At 37.2% G+C, this 24081-nt stretch overlaps 1 protein-coding gene across 1 annotated transcript in view; it reads left to right on the forward strand.

The window, feature by feature from the left end:
* Nucleotides 1-24081, forward strand: part of lats2 (large tumor suppressor kinase 2) — a 71961-nt gene that overhangs the window by 28906 nt on the left and 18974 nt on the right. The window contains exons 2-6 of the mRNA XM_028800556.2: nucleotides 4974-5511; nucleotides 13902-14034; nucleotides 18529-20144; nucleotides 22103-22685; nucleotides 23070-23252. Of these exons, the coding sequence (XP_028656389.2) occupies nucleotides 5176-5511; nucleotides 13902-14034; nucleotides 18529-20144; nucleotides 22103-22685; nucleotides 23070-23252 (2851 nt within the window). The 5' untranslated portion in view covers nucleotides 4974-5175. The remainder of the gene's footprint in view (nucleotides 1-4973; nucleotides 5512-13901; nucleotides 14035-18528; nucleotides 20145-22102; nucleotides 22686-23069; nucleotides 23253-24081) is intronic.

Raw genomic sequence — 24081 nt, forward strand, 5'->3', positions numbered from 1 at the left:
TTGTGAGTCAATCTCTTCTTTTCTTTTTTTTCTTTTTTTTATATAGTGAGTTACTCATTTTGTGTTAATTATAGAGACATTTCCATTGAACGTTTTTGTAGGGCAAAGCTCCCTAATAACTTGTATACCTCTCTAAGTCTTTATTATAAATACAAGTCCTTTCTGTAAACGCCACTTCTTAACACCAAAGTGTATTTGCATGTTTATATAAGCTCTGTTTTGTGAAAAATAAACACTAAATTGTTTAAAAGTATTTAATCTTTGATCTCCATTCATTTATTACAAACAAATTTAGAGCCTATTAGTGGTTTCTTTCTGTATGTTAATCAAATAAAACCTCATCAATTAGTCATCCACTAAGTGACAGGAAAAAAAATTATGTAACCTGTAGAACAATGAAAGGTTTCCTGAATGTAGGATGTAATTCTAAATATGTATAAATGAAAACCTTTTTGCAATGCCTTTTGAAAAGTTTTGCTTTTTAAATAAAATTGAATTATTCTTCCATTGCACTAGTTAATTTGAGAGTTGAATGTAGTGCTTTATAAAAAGCACTGTAACACTGTACTGGCTATGAGGACTCTATTCAAAGTAAATAAGACAATGGTTTGCGTCGTTGGGTTTAAACTGGCTGCATGAGTATGCGATTGGACAGTGCCAAGGATTGGCACCCTGTCCAGGGTTAGTTCCTACCCTGTACCCAATGCTGCCTAGATAGGACCCAAGTAGCCCTGAATTACATTAATCAAGTTTGACTTTGTTATGTTATGATGCCTAGAACTGCTACTGGACATACTGCACAGGTGCTTCTGCAAACTTGCTGTCCATATCATTGTAAAAAAAAATGGACTAGGTAGAGTTAAAAAGAGCCGGATCTGGTCCCACTTCAATTTTTCATAGAATGCAACTGATGGTAAAAAAAGGTGTTACTCTTTAAAAATAGCTAAAGACAGCATTAAAAGTAAAAAGAGTAATCAGGTAAGCGCAGATGACTGATGACATGTGTGACCCCACCCCCAGTTCAAAGTGGAGCTTTACATTCTTATTTATTAAAGTGCCAAAATGTATGGAATTATTTTAAGTATTCAGATTTACATTTCAATGCTATTTCACCTAGCATATTATTTTTTTTTCCAACTTGCTGTGTCCTCACAGGCCCCACCACAATTTGGAAGGTAAAGACGATTTTATCCTGCTTGATTTGTGCCTGGACTTGCTGTAGATGCTAATCTCTGTGTGAAATATTCTCTACCTCTTATTGAAATGCTTTAATATGCTTGCTAAATTGTTTTTTTGCTGTATTCTCTTTCCCATTAATTTTATCTTGCTTTTTTAAATGCATTAAATAAAAACCTCATGCAAACACTGAGAAAAAGTAAAATAAAATGTAGAACAGAGAGGGACATCACTGTTTTCTCTCTCTCTTTTTCAATTCCATTGTCTCTAGATCTGTGTTTAGGACTTCTATACTGATATTTGTCTCTGCAAGGTTGCAAGCTTTTTGTAGGGTGGAGCTGTGATTGTGGAAGAATGAAAAAACTTCCTTTTTTCTGGAGGGGCTTTCAATAAGCAACATATTTCAGTTAGCGTGTTTGTACTTGTATTTCCTGAGACGAAAAATAAAGACAATAGTAAAGGAAAAAAATATATACTAAATAGGTGTGTAGGTATGGGCATTGATGAAGTGATGGTTTACTCAATATGTTGAATGTTGGTGAAGAAGTGAACTCTTTAATGGTAATTAGGTGGAGATGGAAGGTGGTTCATGAGCTGTCATTCATTCTGACTTTTAAAGTATCCTCTTTAGCACTGAAAGTAAAATTTAAGAAAGATGGATGAAGAGCCATAGTGAGGTGTGGTCAATGAAGATTTAGCTCATATGGAAAGGACCAGTCAAGTGAATGGATGGATTTTCAGTCATAGGGATAGGGACTAGTGAGTAGAGACTCTTTTGTTCAGAAAAAATTGCAAAATGACTGAGTGAAGAGGTGTATTGTGATGGAGATGATGAGGATGAAGCCAGCTGGGTACCTCAATAAGAGATGGGCTTGGTGGTGAATAACCTAAGCAGAATGGACCTCATTCTAAAAAATGTCTGAAATGGTAAAATGTGAAGGAAAAGACTTTGAGGAGAAACTGATTTACCTGGGTGAACTAGATAGTGACTGTTAAATCTGGACTTGTTAAAGAGAGCCATTTTTTTCTGTTTTCACCAAGCCATCTATCATGAAATCTGCTTTATGCAGATGGGAGTCATGGGGGGCTTTAGCTTATCTAACCAGCATGGTAGAAATACACTAGAGCCCATTTCGAGTTAGCATCACAGGACCCCCTCATGTGCTAGCCCACACTCATATAGGGTAAGATTGGAAACCATATTTAACCTCAGGCATATTTTTGGAATGTGGAAGGAGAACTGTAATCCCTAATTAATACATATGGGTAGAAAGGCAGATTACACAAATACCATGCTGGAGTTTCATCCCCAGTATATGGAGCTATGAGGCAGTAGTATTCACCACTGTACCGCTCGGATATTTCCATATGATTGAGTATTTTAGGAATTACTGTTTCCTTTGTATATCCTGTTGTGAAAAGGAGCAAAGCTCCTTTTGTTATGTGATGTTGGTTTTAATGCTTTTGGGAAGAGCTTTGCCTCAAATACGGAATATAAAACGGGAAAACTGAGGTGTAAGAATATCATTTAGAAAACAGAACCTTTGGCCAGTATAATGTTTGTTCTTTCACTTCTTTGTAGCCACTATAGAAATGGGGGGAGTGGGGGGCTTATGAATCCAGTATTGATGGAGAACCTCAACTAATTGAGATGTAAAATCAAAAAAATGTATTTTTATGCTAAGCACTACAAGTTAAAGAGCCCTTAGCAACAGAAGATCTGCGGGTTCACTGTCCTCCTACTGAGAATTCACCTTGCCTATCTTGTGACTACCTAGAAATAAATAAATAAAAGCTGATGTTGCTTAGACCATTCATGAGTCTTAGAATCATGATTGTCACATGTAGAGTACATTGAAATTGTTCCTTGCCTGATTAAATGAAATTGTAACTCATAACCACTCTCCAGTGAAATAAAGAGTGAGTGTGTACCTACATTATGATGAAATTTCCCATTTACCTTACCTAAAAAAATCTCAGAATATATGTGTAAACTTTGTAAATAAGGGAGGCACAGACTCCCAGTAATAGCCCCAAAACATTGGAATGATCTACTTGCTAATATCAAAACTGAATCAATGACAGAAATCCCTTTAATGATTTATATGTATTTTAAATACCTTGTTTAGGGATCTCCTCAACTTCATCCTTTCGACTGGAAATCACAAGGTTACAGGGTCAAGAATTTCCCTTGACCTTGTAGCATTCAATGTCTATACATCTGAATTCCTGGAAAAAGAGTAGTGTTCTGTTCTGTAACTATACCATGTTCTAGAATAGCATTCGCCATGAGTAAAGTGAATTGCTTGCAGTAAATTGCCATTAATACAAGTAGCAGCTATTTTACTGTTTGCTAAAAACCTTCAAAAGTGTCTTTACTCTCCTGTTGGTGTTTAGAGCCAAACCTCGCAGTCATATGATGTGTACTTCTGTGCTAAGCAGCTCAGACACTTGATTAAGATTTTGAAAGGCCTCCCCTCACACAGCTTACTTGAACAAAGACTCCTAAAACTTTTTTTTTTAATTTCTAAGTAACTTTTTAATAAAATATTGTATTGTCATTGTGTGGCAGCTTTATTTCCCTATATGAGGACCATGAAACACACAGGCTAGTCCATATTGTTTTTATAAGTATGGAAGAATCATTGTGCAATTTTGGTAAAAATGTAAATTTGCATTAGATTATTTGTTGCAAGTGTGAATTTTTTTTTCATTTCCACTGTTTTTCAGTACATGTTATTTACATCAGACATGGTATACTTGACAAAATACCATGGAATGTTTCACAAAATTAAAAATTGATCAGTTAAATATCTGAGTTGACAAGAGCAGAATTACCATTTCAGGAAAATATTTCAGCATTTCATAATGGTGTACTCAAATAAATATTAACTAATGTTTACATGTACCTCATGTTGTTTGCATTTTATACATGCCACTTATATATTGACTTGTAAATTATATATTAAGTCTATAGCATGATCTTATGTTTAACAATTACAATCTTTAAATGAACACACACAGTTAGAAGGTTACAAAAATGCATTAAATACCTAAGCCTTAGTGGAAATTGAGTAGAGGAAGCCAACAACTCTACTGTTGTATGCATCCATTTAAAAAAGCAAAACCTCAATATTCTCATATAGAGCAGTACGAGAAGAGGCACACTAAACTGTGCGTTAACTATGTGAGAGAAATTTGACTGAACAGTTGATCTTTTTCTGGTGGAAATAACATTTGAAATATTCAGAACAATCCAGCACTTACGTTTATGTTCTAATATCTTTTGAATGAAGAATTGCATCACAAAGTAAGTGAGATAATCGGAGCTTTATTAACTAGAAAGTACCTTTAGGAATAATTTTCATTGCACACAGACTTAACTTCACTTGAGGTACAGTTTTAGTGCCACAGTAAAATATCTCTTTTAAGAATGCTGTCCTGTTCAGCATAATAGTTGTAAGAGTGTTAATATTCTAGCACCATAGTTTTTATTGACCAAAGTGGCTGGCCCTTAAGTGCAATTGTACATGATTTTCTTGTTCCTTTCATGGTTTAACAGAGAATGGTCATACTGAGATGTCACATTTAGAATGTTACCTGCTCACTTACTCGTGCTTTGTCTAATTTGTGTGTAGATGACTAGCATCCTATCTTGTGTCCTCACCTAATATGGTTGTATTCCAAAATAATGTAACTCATGGCTTAGGAAAAAACTTCATTAGAATATGCAGAATATGTGTTCTATACAAATTAAATTTGTCTCCTCTCTCTCTTTCTTGCTATCTCTTTTTTAGGGTAAACTACAACATGGAGTGGACATCTGCGAGTTTGCCACCTTACACAACAGAACAATTTTTGAGAAGCCTTGAAAGTGTTCTGGCACTGTTGTAGTTAGTTATGCGATTCACTTAACTGTTCTCCAAGAGAGGTGGCCCTATTATATTAAAACGGAAGAAACTGTGTAAAACTGAAACAAGGCAAAGCTCTGGATTTAACATGAGGCCAAAGACATTTCCTGCCACGTCTTATGCTGGCAACAGCCGTCAAAGGTTGCAAGAGATCCGAGAGGTCCTGAAACAGCCTCCTAAACCTTCAAGCCCAGTGATCCCTGCTTCGCTGAATAATGAAAGTACAACTGACTCAAAAGTGGCCCCATCCAAGGATTCCTCCAGGCAACAGCAGATACGCACTCCACCAAAATTTGTACCATATCAGAAGGCTCTGCGAGAGATTCGGAACTCATTGATGCCATTTGCAAATGATACTGGTCCTTCCAACATCGAAGTCAACAGACAGATGCTTCAAGAGCTGGTCAATGCGGGATGTGACCAGGCATGTAGCAGCATTTATTCATTAATTTCTTACAGTATTTGTTCCTTTTTGGGATTTCAAAGATGGCATATTAATAAATACAGAAAAGCAAATAAGTAAAATCTGAGGTATTGAGACAAAAATTGCCTTGCCGTTTATTGGCTTGCTGCTGTTTGTGCCTTTGGTGATCTTGATCTTACATACTGTATTTACTGTTTAGTGTTTTAGATATAATGACCAGTGGCCATTTAGGCAGCCTGTGACCTTTTCACCCTCCACATTGTAAAAGCCAAGTGATGTTCTTAGTTAAGTGATTGAGTGGACATTCTTTTCACATACAGTAGATAAAGGTTTATATTATATGAACATATAGCTGACATTTTTCAAAGAATATCAGGCTGTGACATCTTAAGGATTTATCCTTTCCAGGAGACCACCATGACATAAATATTTGGAAATAATAACCGAGACCTCTTAAACACAGGCAGTGCATGGCTTACTGTGTGTTTTAACCACTTTAGCTGTAACTTCTTGAAGACCTCTTTCAGCTAAAGTTTAATGAGTGTGTGAATGTTTAGTAGTGTTGGGCAGTTTTCAAATACAGTACCTATTAATGTATTGTGAAGGACTGAAAATAAGTGAGAATAATGATCTTCCCTGTAAGGCTCAAATTCAGGGTGATGTAGCGCTTGCTGCCACACAGTAAGGACACCTGGGTTCGCTTCCCGGGTCCTCCCTGCATGGAGTTTGCATGTTCTCCCCGTGTCTGCGTGGATTTCCTCCCACAGTCCAAAGACATGCAGGTTAGGTGCATTGTCGATCCTAAATTGTCCTTAGTGTGTGTTTGTTGTGTGGGAGTGTGGGTATGCTCGTGCCCTGCGGTGGGCTGTTGCCCTGCCTGGGGTTTGTTTCCTGCCTCGCGCCCTGTGTTGGCTGGGATTGTCTCCAGCAGACCCCCGCAACCCTGTAGTTAGGATATAGCAGGTTGGATAACGGATGGATGGATGGGTTACTTCATAATATAACAAACTGGTTGTTTTTTTTGAAGGTGGGTAGGTACAGAGATATATCTTATTTCTCTCCAAGGAGAAATTAAAACTTTACAGAAGCTCAAGAAAAATAAATATATATACAAAATGTACAAACATAATGGTAAGGTTTGTATTTTAGAATTTGTAATATTTTATAAAGAAAGTAGTTACTTATACTTTAAGCCTTGTTCTCATTTTGACAGAGATCTTTTTTTCACATACAGGAAATGCCCTTGCGTGTTCTTGATGACTTTTGAGGAATTACAAATGTGTTAACACCAAAGACTACATTGATTACTAACATGAATATACATGTGAATTTATTTTCATTTTAGTTGTTGCCATTACACAGTGCAGACCTATGCAAACTTTATATATTATCCCCATGTCTACATTGGTGTTCCACTGGGTACCCTGGTTTTCTTCCCACATCTTCACACATCCCAGACACATGTTGGTTAAGCTGATTGACAATTGAAAGTGGCTTGGTGTGAATTTTAATGTGGATGTGTGTGAATGGGCCCAGTGATGCACTGGTAGCCTGTCCATGGTCGGTTCCACCGTTGCATCTGATGGTACTAGAATAGCCTTTGACACAACTGCACCAGTCAAGACCCTGCATTGGGGTCTTGGAGAGCCCCTCATAGTGAGCTACTCTTGACAGCAAAGCCTATGAATAATTATTTATATTTGGTGTGGAATTTAAAGCCTCATTAGTTGATTTATGAAAGGAAAATAAAACTACAGTATTCTTAGACAAAGTGCACTAGCATGATATCTGCCTAGCTTGTTATTATGTATCAATTTTGCATAACAATTCACAACACCTACAAACCCAAGTGAATTGCTCAGTACACATTCCACATATAAAACACTACTCGCTGTACTTTTTAGTCTTATTTTTTTTAGTGTAGATTGCTTCTAATGAAACAAATTGATTAATTCTTTGACTTGATTTTTACTATACTTTATATCAGCTCAAACCTTTAAAGAATGAATATCTTATGCATAATTGATAGACATTCTTGTGCTGTCTTAAAATTTCAGTTTTTTGACTACTTTTCATTTTACAGCAATAACTCTTCCTCTTACTTTAAAAGACTTGGTTTAAAAATTGTCAAAATGTTTTCATTTTATTTTAAGATTTCTAGCATATGTGTTTGCAAAATTATTATCAAGTGTTTTGATGTTTTATCTTTAGAATTGCATTGTTGTCAGCCAATAAAGAAAAAGTTATTTTGCTTGGTTACTTTACCAGCATTTGTGGAGAAGGAGAAAGAAACTCCGTCAATTGTGTGATCTTCCACTGGCGGGTGATCACTCTGTACACAAAGTAGGAGTTTAAGTTTATGTTTAAGTTCTAATACCACACAAATAGGGAATTCACAGAGTATTGCAATGTTCATGTGCTTTCAGTGCTCTGAATTGTGATGTTTCACCTTTCTGTTTCAGTGAATTCCTGAGAATTTTTGGTCAGATTATTCACAGAATCATGAGGTCGCTGTTGATTTGTTACTTTGTTTTTAAAAAAAGAGAAAGATAAACTGTATGTTTTTCATGCAGATAAAGAGTCAACTAAATGTGTTAAATGTGTATCATTTTACTCCAAATGCAATTTAGTATACATTTCTGGCTGACCAGGTTTTAGTTTTAATTTATATAATTTATTAAGTTGAAAGGTCAGCGTTATGCCACCATTAGGGTAGCTTAGTTTTCTACAAATTGTCCACCTTGTAGTTTCGAGTTTCTTGGGCATTCGTGTGGAACTTCAACTCAGAAATTCTAAGATTTTTGAATTATGGGAAATCATTTTAACAATAGCAAGAAAAAGAATAACTGTAAATAGTTCTTAACAGTAAACAAAATTTGGGAACAACTTTCCAAGAACACAGGCTGTGACCATCAGCATGAGACCATCTGTAAGTCCAGTTGAGGTGTACCTTCTTTAGAGCTTTGGGTTAAACAGAGTACTGTATCTCTTACAACTAAGGAGTTTAAGGATGTACCTTCTGAAGACAGTTTAACTTTGAACTCCTCATAAGCTATTAATAATTCATAATAAAATATTAAAACCAGCAAAACAAATTTAGAAGATTCTGTGTTTGAATAGTAACAGATACACCAACAAATACTGACAAGTATAAAAGCTTCCAAATAGTTTTAAAGAAAAAAGCTGCACAGGTTTACAATGTAATAATCGCATTACTAATTGGAAACCAGTCTCTAAATAAGCACAAGTTAATATAAAGATGTAATATTCCATTTATTTTTAATCTAAAAACAAAGTAGACAAAAGTAACGAATTAAAAGTAAACATATCTGAAATGTAAAAGTATAAAAATGAAATCCTCAAACTACAGTAGCTTAGTCCACGGAAGAGTATTAGGGCCATAGAGAAAAACAAAAATAGGGACACAAAGAAAAAAGTCTATTTTGTGATTAAAGTCGAAATTTCTACTTGAGTCAAGAAATTTCAACTTTAATCTTGTAGTTTATTTTGAAATTTCTACATTAATTTTGTACTTTATTTTGTGATTAAATATGAAATTTTGACTTTAATCTCACACTTTGTTTGAAGTCATAAACATGATCTTAGAAAGGCTGTTTCATTTACTAGAGTTTCTCAAACCCCATCATAACTAATGTAGCACATTAAATGCTTTATATTCTAAGTGTTCCCCGATGTGGTTCTTAAACGGAGTTCCTCTTGCACTGAGAGGAGCCACAGGCAGTGATCTCTACACAGAATACATTAACTTTGTGATATCACAGCTCTCTGAACATTTAAAAGATTTATACTTAGTATCATTTTCATGATGAAATGCGTTAAAGTATTACATTTTACAGATAAATTGTTAACTTCATTTAAATAATTTACTGTTAATAATTAATCAAGTGGGGGCACAGTGCTTGTACTGTGAAAGTCTGGCTTTGCCTGTCTGATTTCTTTTTTCTTCTTTTCCTTTCTACTGCTCATGCTGCAATCCTCTTGAACTATGCTGAACGGTATGAAAGACTTCAGTTGGCTCAGAGGCTTTTTCCAAATGGAAAACTGTTGTAGACAAAAGTCCACCTCTCATTCCTGAAAACAGCACAGATTTTGGCTACCCTTTCGTTTGAATATGAACCCTTATAGCTCTTCAGTTCGAGTAGCACGTCTGCTAGACTCATGTATCTCGTCATTATGAAACTTTAACTAAACAACAGGCAGAAGCAAGACTCAGTCAAGCTTACTTTCCAACATATAACTTGCTTATATCCTGTAATAAGTATACGGTGAGCATTCCAATAAACTTTGCTGTCTTAGAAACCTTAAAAAGCAGGGAATTCCTGCAACCAGACGTCATCTTCCTTTTGCAGTATGAACAATTGCAAAGTGAATATAGAGTCTGAGAAAATCTAAACAATAGTACTAGTCATTGAAAACAGAAAAACCGTCATCTTAACTGTCTAAGATGCCTTGGACCTATCAGGTCATTATTTTCCCAGCAAGCCACTTTTTCATTCATTAAACACAGTGGTTTATAAGGTTGTGCATCTAAAATGGGAAATGCATTTACTCCTTAGTGATATATGAGAGCAAATAAAAATTTTCTCCGGAGGGCCTGGTTAGCATCCAAGTGTAGCGTGTAATTTCAAACAGGAAACTTGAATTCAATGGCACAAGGGTGTAGCAGTTCCTTTGGTTTGCATGTCAAATAACAGCTGCTAATTTAGTTTGTTTGAGGACACGTGCTATCTCTTGCATTTAAAAAAATTCTGAATACTAGGAGGAGATAAAGAAGTCATCTGAATGAAAAAAATAACGTCTGCTTTGCTTTTTTTAAATTGTTTTTGTTCTGATGCAAACAGAAGGAGGTGGGATGGAGAAAGATAGTGAGTGGATTGATTCATGACAGGCGAGATAAAAAGGAATTTGCTGATTTTTTTTTTTTTTTTTTTTGTGAATAGAAAGTCTTAGAAGACCTAAAATTATCACATTTAAAGAAGAAAAAAATGTTTTGTTAAACATTTTCAGAAGTCCATATGAATCCTGTGTAGGTCAAATTTAAAGTTTAATTGAAATGTAGCTGAATTTATTGTAAAAGAAATTTCCACACAATTATTTGAAAGGTGGTCCACAGAGAAGCTGAAAAGATTGCAGTGCTGAGAAGTGCCTCTTAATCTGGGAATCAAGAAGAACAAAGTGTCAGTTATTTAGTCTTAAATGTGAGAAAAGCCCCTGTGGTGGAATATACCATTTCTAGTTAGGACTGAGATTTTAGTACAAATTAGGCGATCACCTAATCAACATGTTTTGTGTTTTATGTTGCTTCAAGACTTGGATACACAGTACCCATGGCTTTCCATTGTGGATCAGTACAATCTTAACATCTTCCGAGTACCTACAGACGAAAAAAACATTATGAAGATTGGCGGCTTGTAAACCTGACACTGATTGTCCACGGTCCAGCATTCAAACATATTTTCCTGGAGTTGACAGGCAGTAGTGCTAACTGTTGTACCACATTGCTACTTATACTACATCTAAGCTAATGGAAATTTAAGAACAAACACGCATTCTTCTCAGATTTTTAAAGATCTAAAAATCCCACACCTTAATAACTGAGACCCTACTAAATTCATGGCTAATTTTCAGCAGTTGAGAGAATTTTTTTTCTTTATTCACCTCCTTATTGTTGTTTTTACCCTCTTAAAAACAAGCCAAAGCATTGAATTTTTTTTAAAACTACTAGGGTGCTTTGCCCCCTGCTCGCTTTGCTTGCCAACCCCTGGCCTACGCTATGCGCCATGCACTCCACGTCTCTGCAGCTCTCGTATGTAGATTTCACTTTCACCAAACAACAAATATTTTAATTCTCGTGGATACGCCTCTTCATTGGGAAGACACACTATTCTTCCCTGATGGCAACATGAATTACATGATCTACAAGTCTCCAACTTAAAGTTTAAATCCAAAAAATATATTCGATCTCTTTTCGCTGTTCCGTTATTTCACCCAGTAATAATTTCTATTTGTTTGCGCTAATGGGATCTTTACTATTATTTTTTTTAAACATTCGAATTTTAGTACTTTCATTATCTCTAAACTGCTCTGCATGTGTATCGCGCCAACGTTTTGGAACCTCTTTATGACATTCTACTTTGTCATCTACTCTTTGTCTTTTATTTCCGGCCCTGGGCATGGTTAAATCACTTGGCACAAAGTCTTGCGTATCTCTCTGAAAAAGTCAAGTCTCGTCCCAGGCTAAAAAGTCTTGTCTCATCTCAGGATTTTTTTTATATGATAGGGAGACAAAAAAACATTATTATTTGTAACAGAATCACGTAAATGCCAAAATGTCAACATAATCACAGTAGGAAAGGTATGTCCAGTGTCCACTGCTGTACTTTGCAGATTTAGTACATGTACTTCGTGTGATGTGGTTTGAAATGGTCACCAATGCACATAGGCACTGTTTGGGCAAATATCAAAAGATTTTTTTATATTTTTTTTCTGTTGTTTGCCCATAAGAGGATAGATTTTAGTGCCTGACCCTCATGATCAACACCACTCAATGTATTATTGTAGCCTGCCACAATGCAAGGCATTTCCCCTGACATAAACATTGATAGTTTCTGCATTTTGGACAGTGCTTAGGAGGCAGACATCTTTCTTGCTCTTCCACTTTATCATAGCCATTTTGTTTTGTAGCAGACTCAACCTTGATGCATTTACATGACCCAGAGTCACCAGGTATACCACAGCATTTTGGTTGTATAGTGTCTATGCATCACTTTTCCATTGAAGTAAACTCTCAGTTGAGGTATAGAAAATGTTGCATCATTATACAGTAAACTTGGTCAAGCAAAGGATCTGGCAGTGTCAGCACAGATTATGTAGTAATACCATATTGATTGTACTTTCCATTCTCACTGGGTATAAAGTATTGAGTTCTAGATCTGTACAACTTAATACCGAATCGTGCCCATTTGAATGCGGTATGCTGTACCCATGACAACCTTCTCTTGTAACCCATGAAGAGTTCGTCAATACTGTTTCATTACTGGGTGGTTGTCTTTATCATAGTCATTGTTATTAGTGAAAAGCAGAAATTTTTAAATTCGCTGTAAATGAGTTTCTGCAACAACCAGTTTGTGGACCAGTACCATCTCTGGACTGGTTTGCATACTGGTTTGCCCTTCAGTACCAGGAGACTGAAAAACACCCATATGTTGTCTGCAGCGACAGGCTGCCAGTGACTGCAACAAGCAAGTGGGTTACTGTGACTTTTCTAACATTGCTGAGCATAGTGGTTTGCTTTATCAACAATTTTCTCCACCAGACTATTTCCAACAAATTGTATGTAGTCCTGATAATCATGATCAACAGACATCTTTAGAATGGCAATGGTATGAAGCTGACACCAGACATGAATATCTGTGAAAGTTTGCAGGTAGGAATCTACTGAATATGTGTTGGTTTCATTGTCCTTGTCAACATCTGATGGCTAAGTCATATCATCATCACTGTCTGTCAGTTTGAGTTATGGTTCAGTTTGTTTGTTTTGAAAATGGCGTTACAGCTTTTCATTGGTCATTGTGTTTTTGGTTGAAAGCGTCACCCCTCTCATGAATATTAATGAGATATTATAGAGTTATCATATAGTAGCGGAATGCATAGACATATTCATGATTTGTTGCAGCCTGATGTTGCTTCATCCACTAGATGGTAGCATGGATCTTTGCATGTAACTCCAAATCTCACCCTGGTTTGTATCTACATAGAATTTTGAGCCTGAGTCAAGCTCTGGGGTAACGCCAAGCAGATTAAAAAAGTGAACTTCTTAGCATGTGTATTAAACAATCAAATATAATAGACTTTGGCTTTGAATTTAGATCATCGCTATGGCAGTAAATAGCTTCTTCATAGTTTATTCATCAGTCAAGTTAAACCTGTTGACATAGAAATATATTTTCCATAACTCCTGCATTGGGCTGAAATGATACAAAGTTTTATTTTAAACTCTGCCAGTATTTACAGCTATTTGCAAGTTCAAACTCAATATTTATCTGCAATATTTATCATTCCGAAATGGTAAGTATAGATACAAGAAGGCTTGTTACTTCTAAGCTGACATGTCGAGGAACTACCATATGGTGTATTTAATGGAGGGAATTTGAATAAGAGTGTGGTTTAAGTGAACAAAAAACATAGATTTAGCCAACTGGGTAAACCATTTAATCTGAAGCATTTAACCAGATATTGTCCTTTTCTTGAACACAGTTGTAAGTACTTGTGTGCTTTTTTCTGTATTGTAAACTGTTGACCTTTGGATAAGAGAATGCACAGTCATCTTGTAACAGTAGTGAATGCTCATCTGTGCTTTTAATTTAAAGGAAATGGCAGTTAGAGCACTGAAGCAGACTGGCAGCAGGAATATTGAAGCGGCCTTAGACTACATCAGTAAGATGGGCTACCTAGATCCACGGAATGAGCAAATTGTGAGAGTTATCAAACAGACTTCACCAGGTGAGACCTAATTAAAAAAGGTACTTTCAAAACAGTGACGCACAGATTGTGATGCCTTTTTTCTCTGTTGTATTGTACTTTTAACCTTTATTGAAGAGAATTGGAATACAATGTAATGGTTGTCTGATACATGGTGGACTCATCTTATATATGCAGACACTTTTGATAAATCATTTTTACCCTGGCACTCATCTGGATGATTGTTAGAGCTGTACTTTTTCTGTATTATCACTGGGTGAAACCTGAAGGCACATTCTTTAAAAATGGAGTTAAACAATACATTTAACATTTGTTCTGCCTGAATTTTAACTGAAGTAACAAGTAAATAAACACAGAAAAAATTATAGAACACCATGGCTATCAGAAACATTGTTATTTGTTAACAAATTTCAAATTGGAATAGTTGCATCTTTCAAAGGGACGGCATGGTGGCGCAGTGGGTAGCGCTGCTGCCTCGCAGTTGGGAGACCTGAGGACCTGGGTTCGCTTCCCGGGTCCTCCCTGCGTGGAGTTTGCGTGTTCTCCCCGTGTCTGCGTGGGTTTCCTCCAGGCGTTCCGGTTTCCTCCCACAGTCAAAAGACATGCCGTTTAGGTGGATTGGCGATTCTAAATTGGCCCTAGTGTGTGCTTGGTGTGTGGGTGTGTTTGTGTGTGTCCTGCGGTGGGTTGGCACCCTGCCCGGGATTGGTTCCTGCCTTGTGCCCTGTGTTGGCTGGGATTGGCTCCAGCAGACCCCCATGACCCTGTGTTTGGATTCAGCAGGTTGGACAATGAATGGATGGACATCTTTCAAAGCAACCTGTTATGTTCAGTTGTAGAACATAAAAAGAAATGTGTAACATGTATTCCATGCCAGTGTGTGTTTATTTTTTATTTACTGATGCATCTAGCGGAACTGAATTGTATTCACAAGCATGTTATAACATTGCCAAAGTGTTTTATTTTTTACTTGTCAAATAGTGATTGAGTAGTTCATGACTAGTTCTCAGTTCTTCAGTTTGCAGGGCCTGCTGTTGCAAAGAAATCGGTTTTTATGTTCTTTTAGTGGATAACATTGATTGGTACAAATTCTCAGTAAGCATACTTAAAACAATCAGTATAGTTAAATACAATAGAGCAGTGTTAACAGCGGGACCTTGAGATATTGTGGTAAGCAAGAAAGAATAACATTTAATTTAGCTTGGAACATAAATATGCACTTGGAAATTCACTGGTATTGCAAGTCTAGCAAAAAAGATGCAAGGCACACAGAAAAGAACACAGCGCAAAATATGAACAAGGGAAAGGTAAAGAGAAATAATGAAAATAAGAATAAGGTGGTATGCTGTCGGTCCAAGAGTAATAATTCAGAGAGTCTCACTGCTTTATTTACAAAGACCAACAGTGCCAAGGCTGCCATAGAAATAGCTCAAGGACAGCATGTCAATGGGTGCATCTGTCTTTCGTTCGTTCGTTCGTTTTCTTTCTTTCTTTCTTTCTTTCTTTCTTTCTTTCTTTCTTTCTTTCTTTCTTTCTTTCTTTCTTCTAGAGTCATTGAGGCAAATGTTTACATTGAAATGTGGTACAGCAGCCAGAAAGTAAGTGAGACAATAGCAGGGCAGAAGAGAATTTATTAGGGATTTTGGTATGAGGAGTCCACTCCAGATACTTAGTTAATAAGTAAAGCAGCATTTAGTTCGATCCGTGGAACAGCTATGGTATTCATTTATACATTTTCTTCTCATTCTTCTCATTTTTTATTCTTCTCATTTTTACTTCAGTGTAAAGGTTGCAGTTTTATACTATAAATATGGGATCCTGTGCTATTTTGTTCTAAGTTAGGGTTGCAGACCAGGATGCCACAGTTTACACACACACAGCACATATGCTGTATGCCCATCCATTTTCACAACTGCTTAACCCAATTATGCTTTGACACCACAGATAATTTTCATGCTAGTGATGCTATTTTTCAATTTAAAAGAGAATGTTAAAAAAAAAGTTTAAAATAAGGTAATTTTGTAGCAAATCAAAAGTGAGTATAATAAATGTGTCAATAATGAAACTTTGATCTTGTTAACAACTCTGATATATTTCATCCACCTGAAGTGAAATGAATTCAGCTGGTTTATGCCATCTATACTAATGTTTGTAGTCCTATTCCAGCCTCGATAATCCTATACTGTATTATTATGAATACCTACATTTTTACTAGATTTAACAAAAGTTGTCAGTGCCTTCACACCTAAAAACATTATTTTCATATTTATGTTCACAAGATTATTTTTTGTTCAGGTTGTGGTCTTTTGAGATAAATCACTATATTTGAAGCAGATTGTAGCCTTTTAAATGTTTTCATCCAGGGTAGGGAGACAACTAAAAAGCGTCAATACCACCCAAAAAACGTTTTTTTAAACATTACAATGGATTTTTTATTTTATTTATAAGTTATTTTTGTGCAAACTCTTTGAATCTCAAATCTGTGTGTTTCCTTTCCACTTGGTCTTTCATCTTACTGAAAATGACCTGAGCTTTGGCGTCACTACTGTTTTAAAATGAACATTGTCTGAATGAACAATAGAGCCACCCTTCCCATGTCTTTTACGCAAGTGTTGTGTGCCAACCCCCCTGATTTCCTGCTTTATGTATATCCGAAGGCTTCTGTAGTGCTCCTGGTCTGCTGTTTTATCCTCTGCAATTGGATTATGTGCAATAATGCATTTTCTGTGTCAAAGGATGTCCACACTGCCTAAAAATCTTTATCTTAATATCCCCATTTACTTTTATCCTAATTTCTTTCTGGGTCATCCTGTTAAACCATTCCAGTTTTGGGGGTCGTCTCATTGTTGCCCCTCTAGTGCACCTGTTGTTAATTTCATTAACACCAAAGCTGCTGAAACTGATTAATAACCCCCTCTGCTACTTAACTGACCATATCAATAGCCCAGAATTTTCATTGACTTGATGCTATACTCTGAATTAAAAACTGTTCCTTTCATATTTTGAGCAGTATATACTGTATATATCAGACAATGTGCTGCTTCAAGTAATTTAGTCAGTGCTTATGAAGTTTAAATAAGAGCATCAATAACAACAACATATCATATGTAGGAACTGCGGCATGGGGTTTGTTTTTAAGATAACAGTTTTATTGTCTCACTGGATTATAGCATCTATTGTAGAGCACTGTTTCTCAGCCATTGTGGCCTCCCCAACACATTGGTACCCCTCAAATGTAACCTGTTGTGGTGGAGCAGGACCCTTTTGTTCCAGACGAAACCCTAATGTCCAATGACCCTATACCCTTCTATCCCACACCAAGATATCATCCATTTGCTAAACCTTGTAATCTCCTCAGTTGTACCAGGACTGATACGTAGAACAGGCAGAACTTCAGAAAAGAACAATTTGTCCGTTCTTCTCTTTAGCTTGGCACCTGATTCTTGTAATTTGGATTGCTGAACTAACAGCCTGCTGTTATGTATGTCATTTGTTTCAATGTTCCACTCCAGATCAATGACTACTGGATCCACCTATGCCCTGACCAGGAGCTGAACCTTACATGGATGTTTCCTGCCGGTGTGCCTGGAAGGCAACACACCCTATGTGGCAAATCTGCATTTCAGTCTTCCTAATCACTAAGTCACCCGCTATCACTTCCTTTTTCCTTCTGAGGAAATGCTTTGAGGTGACCTGTTTCTGCTACTGCTTCTGAGTTATTGTGCAGCTTCACAAGGACCTGAGAACAGTTGGATTCTTCTAACTCTGGGGCCGAGCCCCTGGGCACTGTGAACTGCTTAACCCCTTTTTAATTAAAATGTAAAATATTTAAATTATTGCAATTAAATGTAAGTTTCAGGGAACTACTGCAGGTTTTTAACAACTGCTGTCCCTTTAAGCTCCTTGACTGCTTGATTTGTGCCTTTGTTTGCGGTTACTAAACTGTCATTTTTTTCCAACTTGCTCCTCTGGGTGACTGTTTTCTTAAAACTGAAGCACTCCTTTTGCTTCTTTACTTTCAAACCTGGTGTGCCCACCAACAATGTACTTAAAATAAATGTGTTCTTCTTTATGAGTAGTTTTGCACTCTTCCTTTGTTCTGATGGTGCTAATGTTCCCCTGCATGAGTGCCATGCTGCTGAAACCTTGACATAGTCATACAACAGATATTATTTCTGCCTCGTAGTGTTGGATCCCAATGCATTTTTTCGAGTGGGACACCTCCTGTTTAAAATTATTTTTTTCTCCCCAAATTTGCCTGGATTTACTTAGGGGATTCACTTCGCTTCCGCAATGTCCAGAGTCATGCTGTCAGGTTGATTTGATTTTGTAAATCTGCTGTTTTCATGTGTAATTGTACAGTGTGATGGACAATCGTTGCATCCAGGGTTTGCCTCTGTCTTTGTGTTTGTTGTTCATCTTTGATAGTACAAAGATTAAATTAATATTTTATCTGAAAGATCAACATTGACATTTAAGCCATTCATTCTTTATGACATTCTCTCTTCCTTTTAGGAAAAAGTGGTCTAAGAAATGCTGTGGATCGCAGGCCACCTATGGAGACATCGAGTGATAAAATTACAGCATATCACCAGATGGGAGGTTCTGCGTTTGAAGGGGGTGGCTATGGAGCAGAAAGTGGAAATTTAATGGGGGAAATCCAACTATCTTACATGAATGTCCCAGTAATGAACTACATTCTGCCTTCTTCACAAGCTCCAGCCATGGGGAACCCAATGCAGAGACCTCCCAGTATTGGTCCTTATGCATCTCTGGGTGCTCAGAGCTCCCCAGTAAATTCCATGTATGCAACTTGTGATCTAAAACTTCAGCAGAAGCCATATCCACCCAACATGGAACAGGCCATGATAAACTATGCCATTCCCAATCACACTGGGCCACCTCTGCAGCTTCCAGGAGCACCGGGTCCAAGCAATGCACATTTTGTAAGACAACATATGATTGTCTCAGCTGAGCCATCAGGGTATGGTGTGCAGAGAAGCCCATCTTTTCAAAATAAGGTCCAGCAAGATAACAGTTATTCAAATAAAGGCACACTGGGTCAGAACAGCACAGGGTACTCCTACCAGCAACCATCATCTAATCTATATCTTTCATCCAGTTCTCACCCAAGACAATCCAGTCCTACCTCTCACCAGGTGCATATGATAGCTCGTGGCCCAGGGATTGGCAGTGATTTTTCAGATATCCCTCAGAACCTTCTGACTCCATCCAGGACCAGCTTAAACATGGACCTTTATGACATCACTAATAACCATCAAGTTCAGCATTGGTCAGCAGCAACTTCTGCCAGGCATGAGCCATTGCCCAGTCCTGGATCGGACATTCCATCAAGACAACAGCAACAGCAGCAACCAGGACCCTTCAGAGGAGAGGTTCGGGTTCCTAGCAGAACAAACTCGTTCAACAATCAACAGCAGAAAGTTCATGTAACTGTAAGGCAGAATCTCCCTGGTGGAAAAACGGATTCTTCTCATGCTCCACCCAACACCATCACTGCAGTAACATCAGCACCTATCTTGCAGCCTGTGAAGAGCATTCGAGTGATGAGGCCAGAGCCCCAAACTGCTGTAGGGCCCTGTCATCCAGGGTGGCTGGCAAACCAGAATCAAGTGGTGGAGAATTCTGAACTTATTGAGCAACATTCTTATGCTGGTGCCACAACTGAAACCTACACTATGGAGCCTGTGGAGTACATCACACCAGAACCTAGGTGTCCTCCTCCTCCATATCCAAAGAATCTTCTGGCATCAAGCAATCTAGAACAAATTGAGAATAACTGTTTGATGAGTGGTGTAGAACACAACACTCGCACTCTTCCTGGACAGGTGTGCAACACCACTGAAGAGGCAAATCGGGCAGAAAAGGGTGACAAGTGCAGTAACAAAGCTGCCAAAGTGGAGAAGGCTGCTAAAGATAAGAAACAGATTCAGACATCCCCTGTGCCAGTACGTAAGAACATGAAGGATGAAGAGAAGAGGGAATCGCGAATCAAGAGTTACTCTCCATTTGCCTTCAAATTCTACATGGAGCAGCACATTGAGAATGTTATGAAAACCTATCAGCAAAAACTCAACCGAAGAATGCAGCTTGAGCAAGAAATGTCAAAGGTGTGTAGAAGTAGTGTTGATAATGTTTATTGCAAAACAGAGCAAGAACATTTCTGTAAATGAATGCATGAAATTTTGTAAATGGTTTTCATTGCTGAAACTGAGCCAAATGTACTCGGGTGTGAAAGGTGCAACATTAATCAACTTTGTATCTCTCAACTTAACCTTTTTAGTTTAACTCAAATAGCTTGGGGTTTTACCCGATGGTTTGTCATACTATATGATTAAGCAAAGCTGATTACTCATCCACAGAGGTGGTTTATCTGATGAAAATGTATATATTTTATATCTTAATATATTTTCTGTATTTAACAGAAAATAACTAAGCAAATTTTAGGATCCATTCACTCTAGTGAAATTATATACCTTTTAAATAATTGTTAAAATGATTAACAGTTTATTATAAAAAAATAATGCATCTTTTATGTGTGCTATTTGCATTTGTCTACAGTATTTAAAGAAACTGTCTAAACTTTCTTATACATATCCACTAAAACAAATATTTTTCCACCCTTTCTTTCCTTTTCTGTTAATGATGTAATTTATGCTGGTCAATCTTTCACATTTTGGAAGCTCTGTCCTCTCTTTCCTCCACAGTGTAATGCAAGACATCCTTTTGTCATTCTTCCTTCTGAAATGTCAGCACAACACATGGACAATGAAACCTGTCTCAGAATACATTTTTAGAAATTAAAACATCATCCGCATACTTGAGATAAACTGTCAAGGAAGAGGGTAGTAGTGTTCCTCACCACGTAATAAATACCCTGTGAGCTTAAGGGGTAGAAAACAACAGTTGTTATTACCCATTCCCTTCCTCTCCTTCCTAATCAGCTGTTCGGAATTCTAGTAGATGTCACAAGAATTTGCATGTGTACTTAACACACACTGCACATTGTCTGATTTAGTAGACAAAATATTCTGGGGATAGCTTTACATTTACCACTGATGACACATTGCATACATGTAATGCATGGTATTAAGCAAAAAGAGAAATGTGATTATTTATTAATGAGTTCAGTTTGATTTGGGACCAAAAAGCCTCAGCCCTAAGCCTCATAATGCAGAACAATACTCTCCTACCAGACAGTTAAGAAAATAACATAATAGACGAAAAGTCTGTCTTTTATAGGATATAAAACTGGGGGACACCACATCAAATAAAAATCCTCTGAGAAGCGTGACATCAGCTGTGCTGTAACGTATGCCGCAGACTCCATGAAGGCTGCTGGACTGCTAGTGGTCCACACATCTGGTAGACAAAATTTTGTTCTTTATTTCTCCTTATACAATTTCTTGTATTAGGAATTTGTTAGTTTTCGTATACCCCTTGGGGTCAGAGCGCAGGGTCAGCCATTGTACAGCGTCCCTGGAGCAATTACAGGTTAAGGATCTTGCTCAAGGGCCCAGCAGAGTAGGATCTCGTTTTGGCAGTGACAGGGATTTGAACCAGCAACCTTCCGGATGCTAGCACAGATCCTTAGCCTCAGAGCCAATTTCTAGTCATTTCCACTATAATAAATACTCTGTGATCACAGATCCCCACAGATCTCAGTCTATAGTACATAAAACTTCTAGTTTGTTGCATTTTTCAAGGCAAACATTATAAACTGCTTTGTTATGGGGTTTAAAATAAAAATAGGTTGTATATTTTTATCCATATCATGTCAGCTTAATGTCTGCTTGTATTTTAGCACTCTTGTGATTTGTTATTACTCCTTTTCTATGTTAACTAATGTTGTCTTATTTTAATTTTTTATTTTGTCTTTTATTTTTCTTTTCTTCATTATGTAAAGCACTTTGAGCTTCTTTTTGTATGAAAATGTGCTATATAAATAAATGTTGTTGTTGTTAAATAAGACAAAAACACAGAAAAAGGAGCAGAAGCAAGTGTGTGCTAATTTTATTTGCTTAGGGAATAATAAGTAAATAAAGTGCCCTTGTGTTTCACTTTTCAGGCAGGGCTTTCGGAGGCTGAACAGGAACAGATGAGGAAAATGCTTTACCAAAAGGAATCCAATTACAACCGTCTGAAAAGAGCAAAAATGGACAAGTCCATGTTTGTGAAAATTAAAACATTGGGAATTGGAGCTTTTGGAGAAGTTTGCCTCACTAGGAAGGTAGACACCAATGCTTTGTACGCCATGAAAACTTTACGAAAAAAGGACGTCTTGAACCGTAATCAGGTTGCCCATGTCAAGGCAGAGCGGGACATCTTGGCAGAGGCTGACAATGAATGGGTTGTCAAGCTGTATTACTCATTCCAGGACAAGGACTGCCTCTACTTTGTAATGGATTACATCCCTGGCGGTGACATGATGAGCCTACTCATTCGCATGGGAGTTTTCCCAGAGAACCTTGCTCGGTTCTACATTGCTGAACTTACCTTGGCCATTGAGAGTGTGCACAAGATGGGCTTTATCCACCGTGACATCAAACCTGACAACATTCTCATAGACTTAGATGGGCATATCAAGCTAACAGACTTTGGGCTATGCACCGGATTTCGTTGGACACATAATTCAAAGTACTATCAAAAAGGTAAATATTACTTTATTTTTCTAATACCTATAGTAATAACAAAAAAGCTAGTGAAAAGCATACAGTTGACAGCACGTTTTTATTTCAAACTCCCATTTTTACTCTCTGATTCACTCTGTTAGTAATCCATCCATTTTAAATTGAAATTGACTAACCTTTAGAGGTAAAATAATAATAATAATAATTGTGTTAGGTGTAATGTATTACCTGTATGAAGTATGCATGTAATAACAATGTTTTCTTCAGCAATGTCATGCCCACCCCCACCATATGTCAGTTGCTGCTGGATGCAGGACTAGATGACATGCAAATACATTTCAGACATTGTTGTTTTCTCATTGAATTATATAGCTAAATAAATCTTTGCACTTTTTCCCCCTTTAGGAAGCCATATCAGACAAGATAGTATGGAGCCTGGTGACTTCTGGGATGATGTGTCCAACTGCCGCTGTGGAGACCGCTTAATGACTTTAGAACAAAGATCTACTAGAATGCATCAGCGATGTTTAGCACATTCCTTGGTGGGAACTCCCAACTATATTGCACCTGAAGTGCTTCTGCGGAAAGGTAAGCATAAGTGCCTGTCTCCTTTTTTAAAAGATTAAAAATTGCTTTAAAAATAGAATTTTTTCACTGCACAGCTTTTTTCTATATATTGTAGTAACTCATAATAAATACATGCCATTTACTAACCATTTATTGTACAGTGGAACCTCGGTTCACGACCATAATTCGTTCCAAAACTCTGGTCGTAAACCGATTTGGTCGTGAACCGAAGTAATTTCCCCCATAGGATTGTATGTAAATACAATTAATCCGTTCCAGACCATACAAAATTTTTAAGCACAAGTATAGTTACTTAAACAATTAAACCATAGAATGCACAGTGTAATAGTAAACTAAATGTAAAAACATTGAATAACACTGAGAAAACCTTGAACAACAGAGAAAACTAACACTGCAAAAGTTCACGCTATAGTGCTACCAACCGCTGGCTAAAAACACTATTTTTTAATGAGTTTTAAGCACAGGGAAAAAAATGAACATTTGAAAAAATCCATAATTTAATAAACCACCAAGAAAAGTAACATTGCAACAATGCAGGCTACGAACCGATCGCTGGAAACAGAAGTGAAAACAAAGTCAAGCCCAGTGCATTCTTTAACTGCCTTCCTACCTTATGAGTCCACCTCTCTCTCTCCTGCTGCCTGTGTGTGTCGTGCTCTCTCTCTCTCTCTCTCTCTCTCTCTCTCTCTCTCTCTCTCTCTCTCTCTCTCTCTCTCTCGGAAACTGGCTTGTTCGTATACTGAATGTGTGGTCGTGAACCGAGGCAAAAGTTTGGTGAACTTTTTGGTCGTAAAACCGATTTGTACGTGTACCGAGACGTTCATGAACC

This window comes from Erpetoichthys calabaricus, chromosome 4 (assembly GCF_900747795.2).
Source record: "Erpetoichthys calabaricus chromosome 4, fErpCal1.3, whole genome shotgun sequence".
Taxonomy (NCBI): Eukaryota; Metazoa; Chordata; class Cladistia; order Polypteriformes; family Polypteridae; genus Erpetoichthys; species Erpetoichthys calabaricus.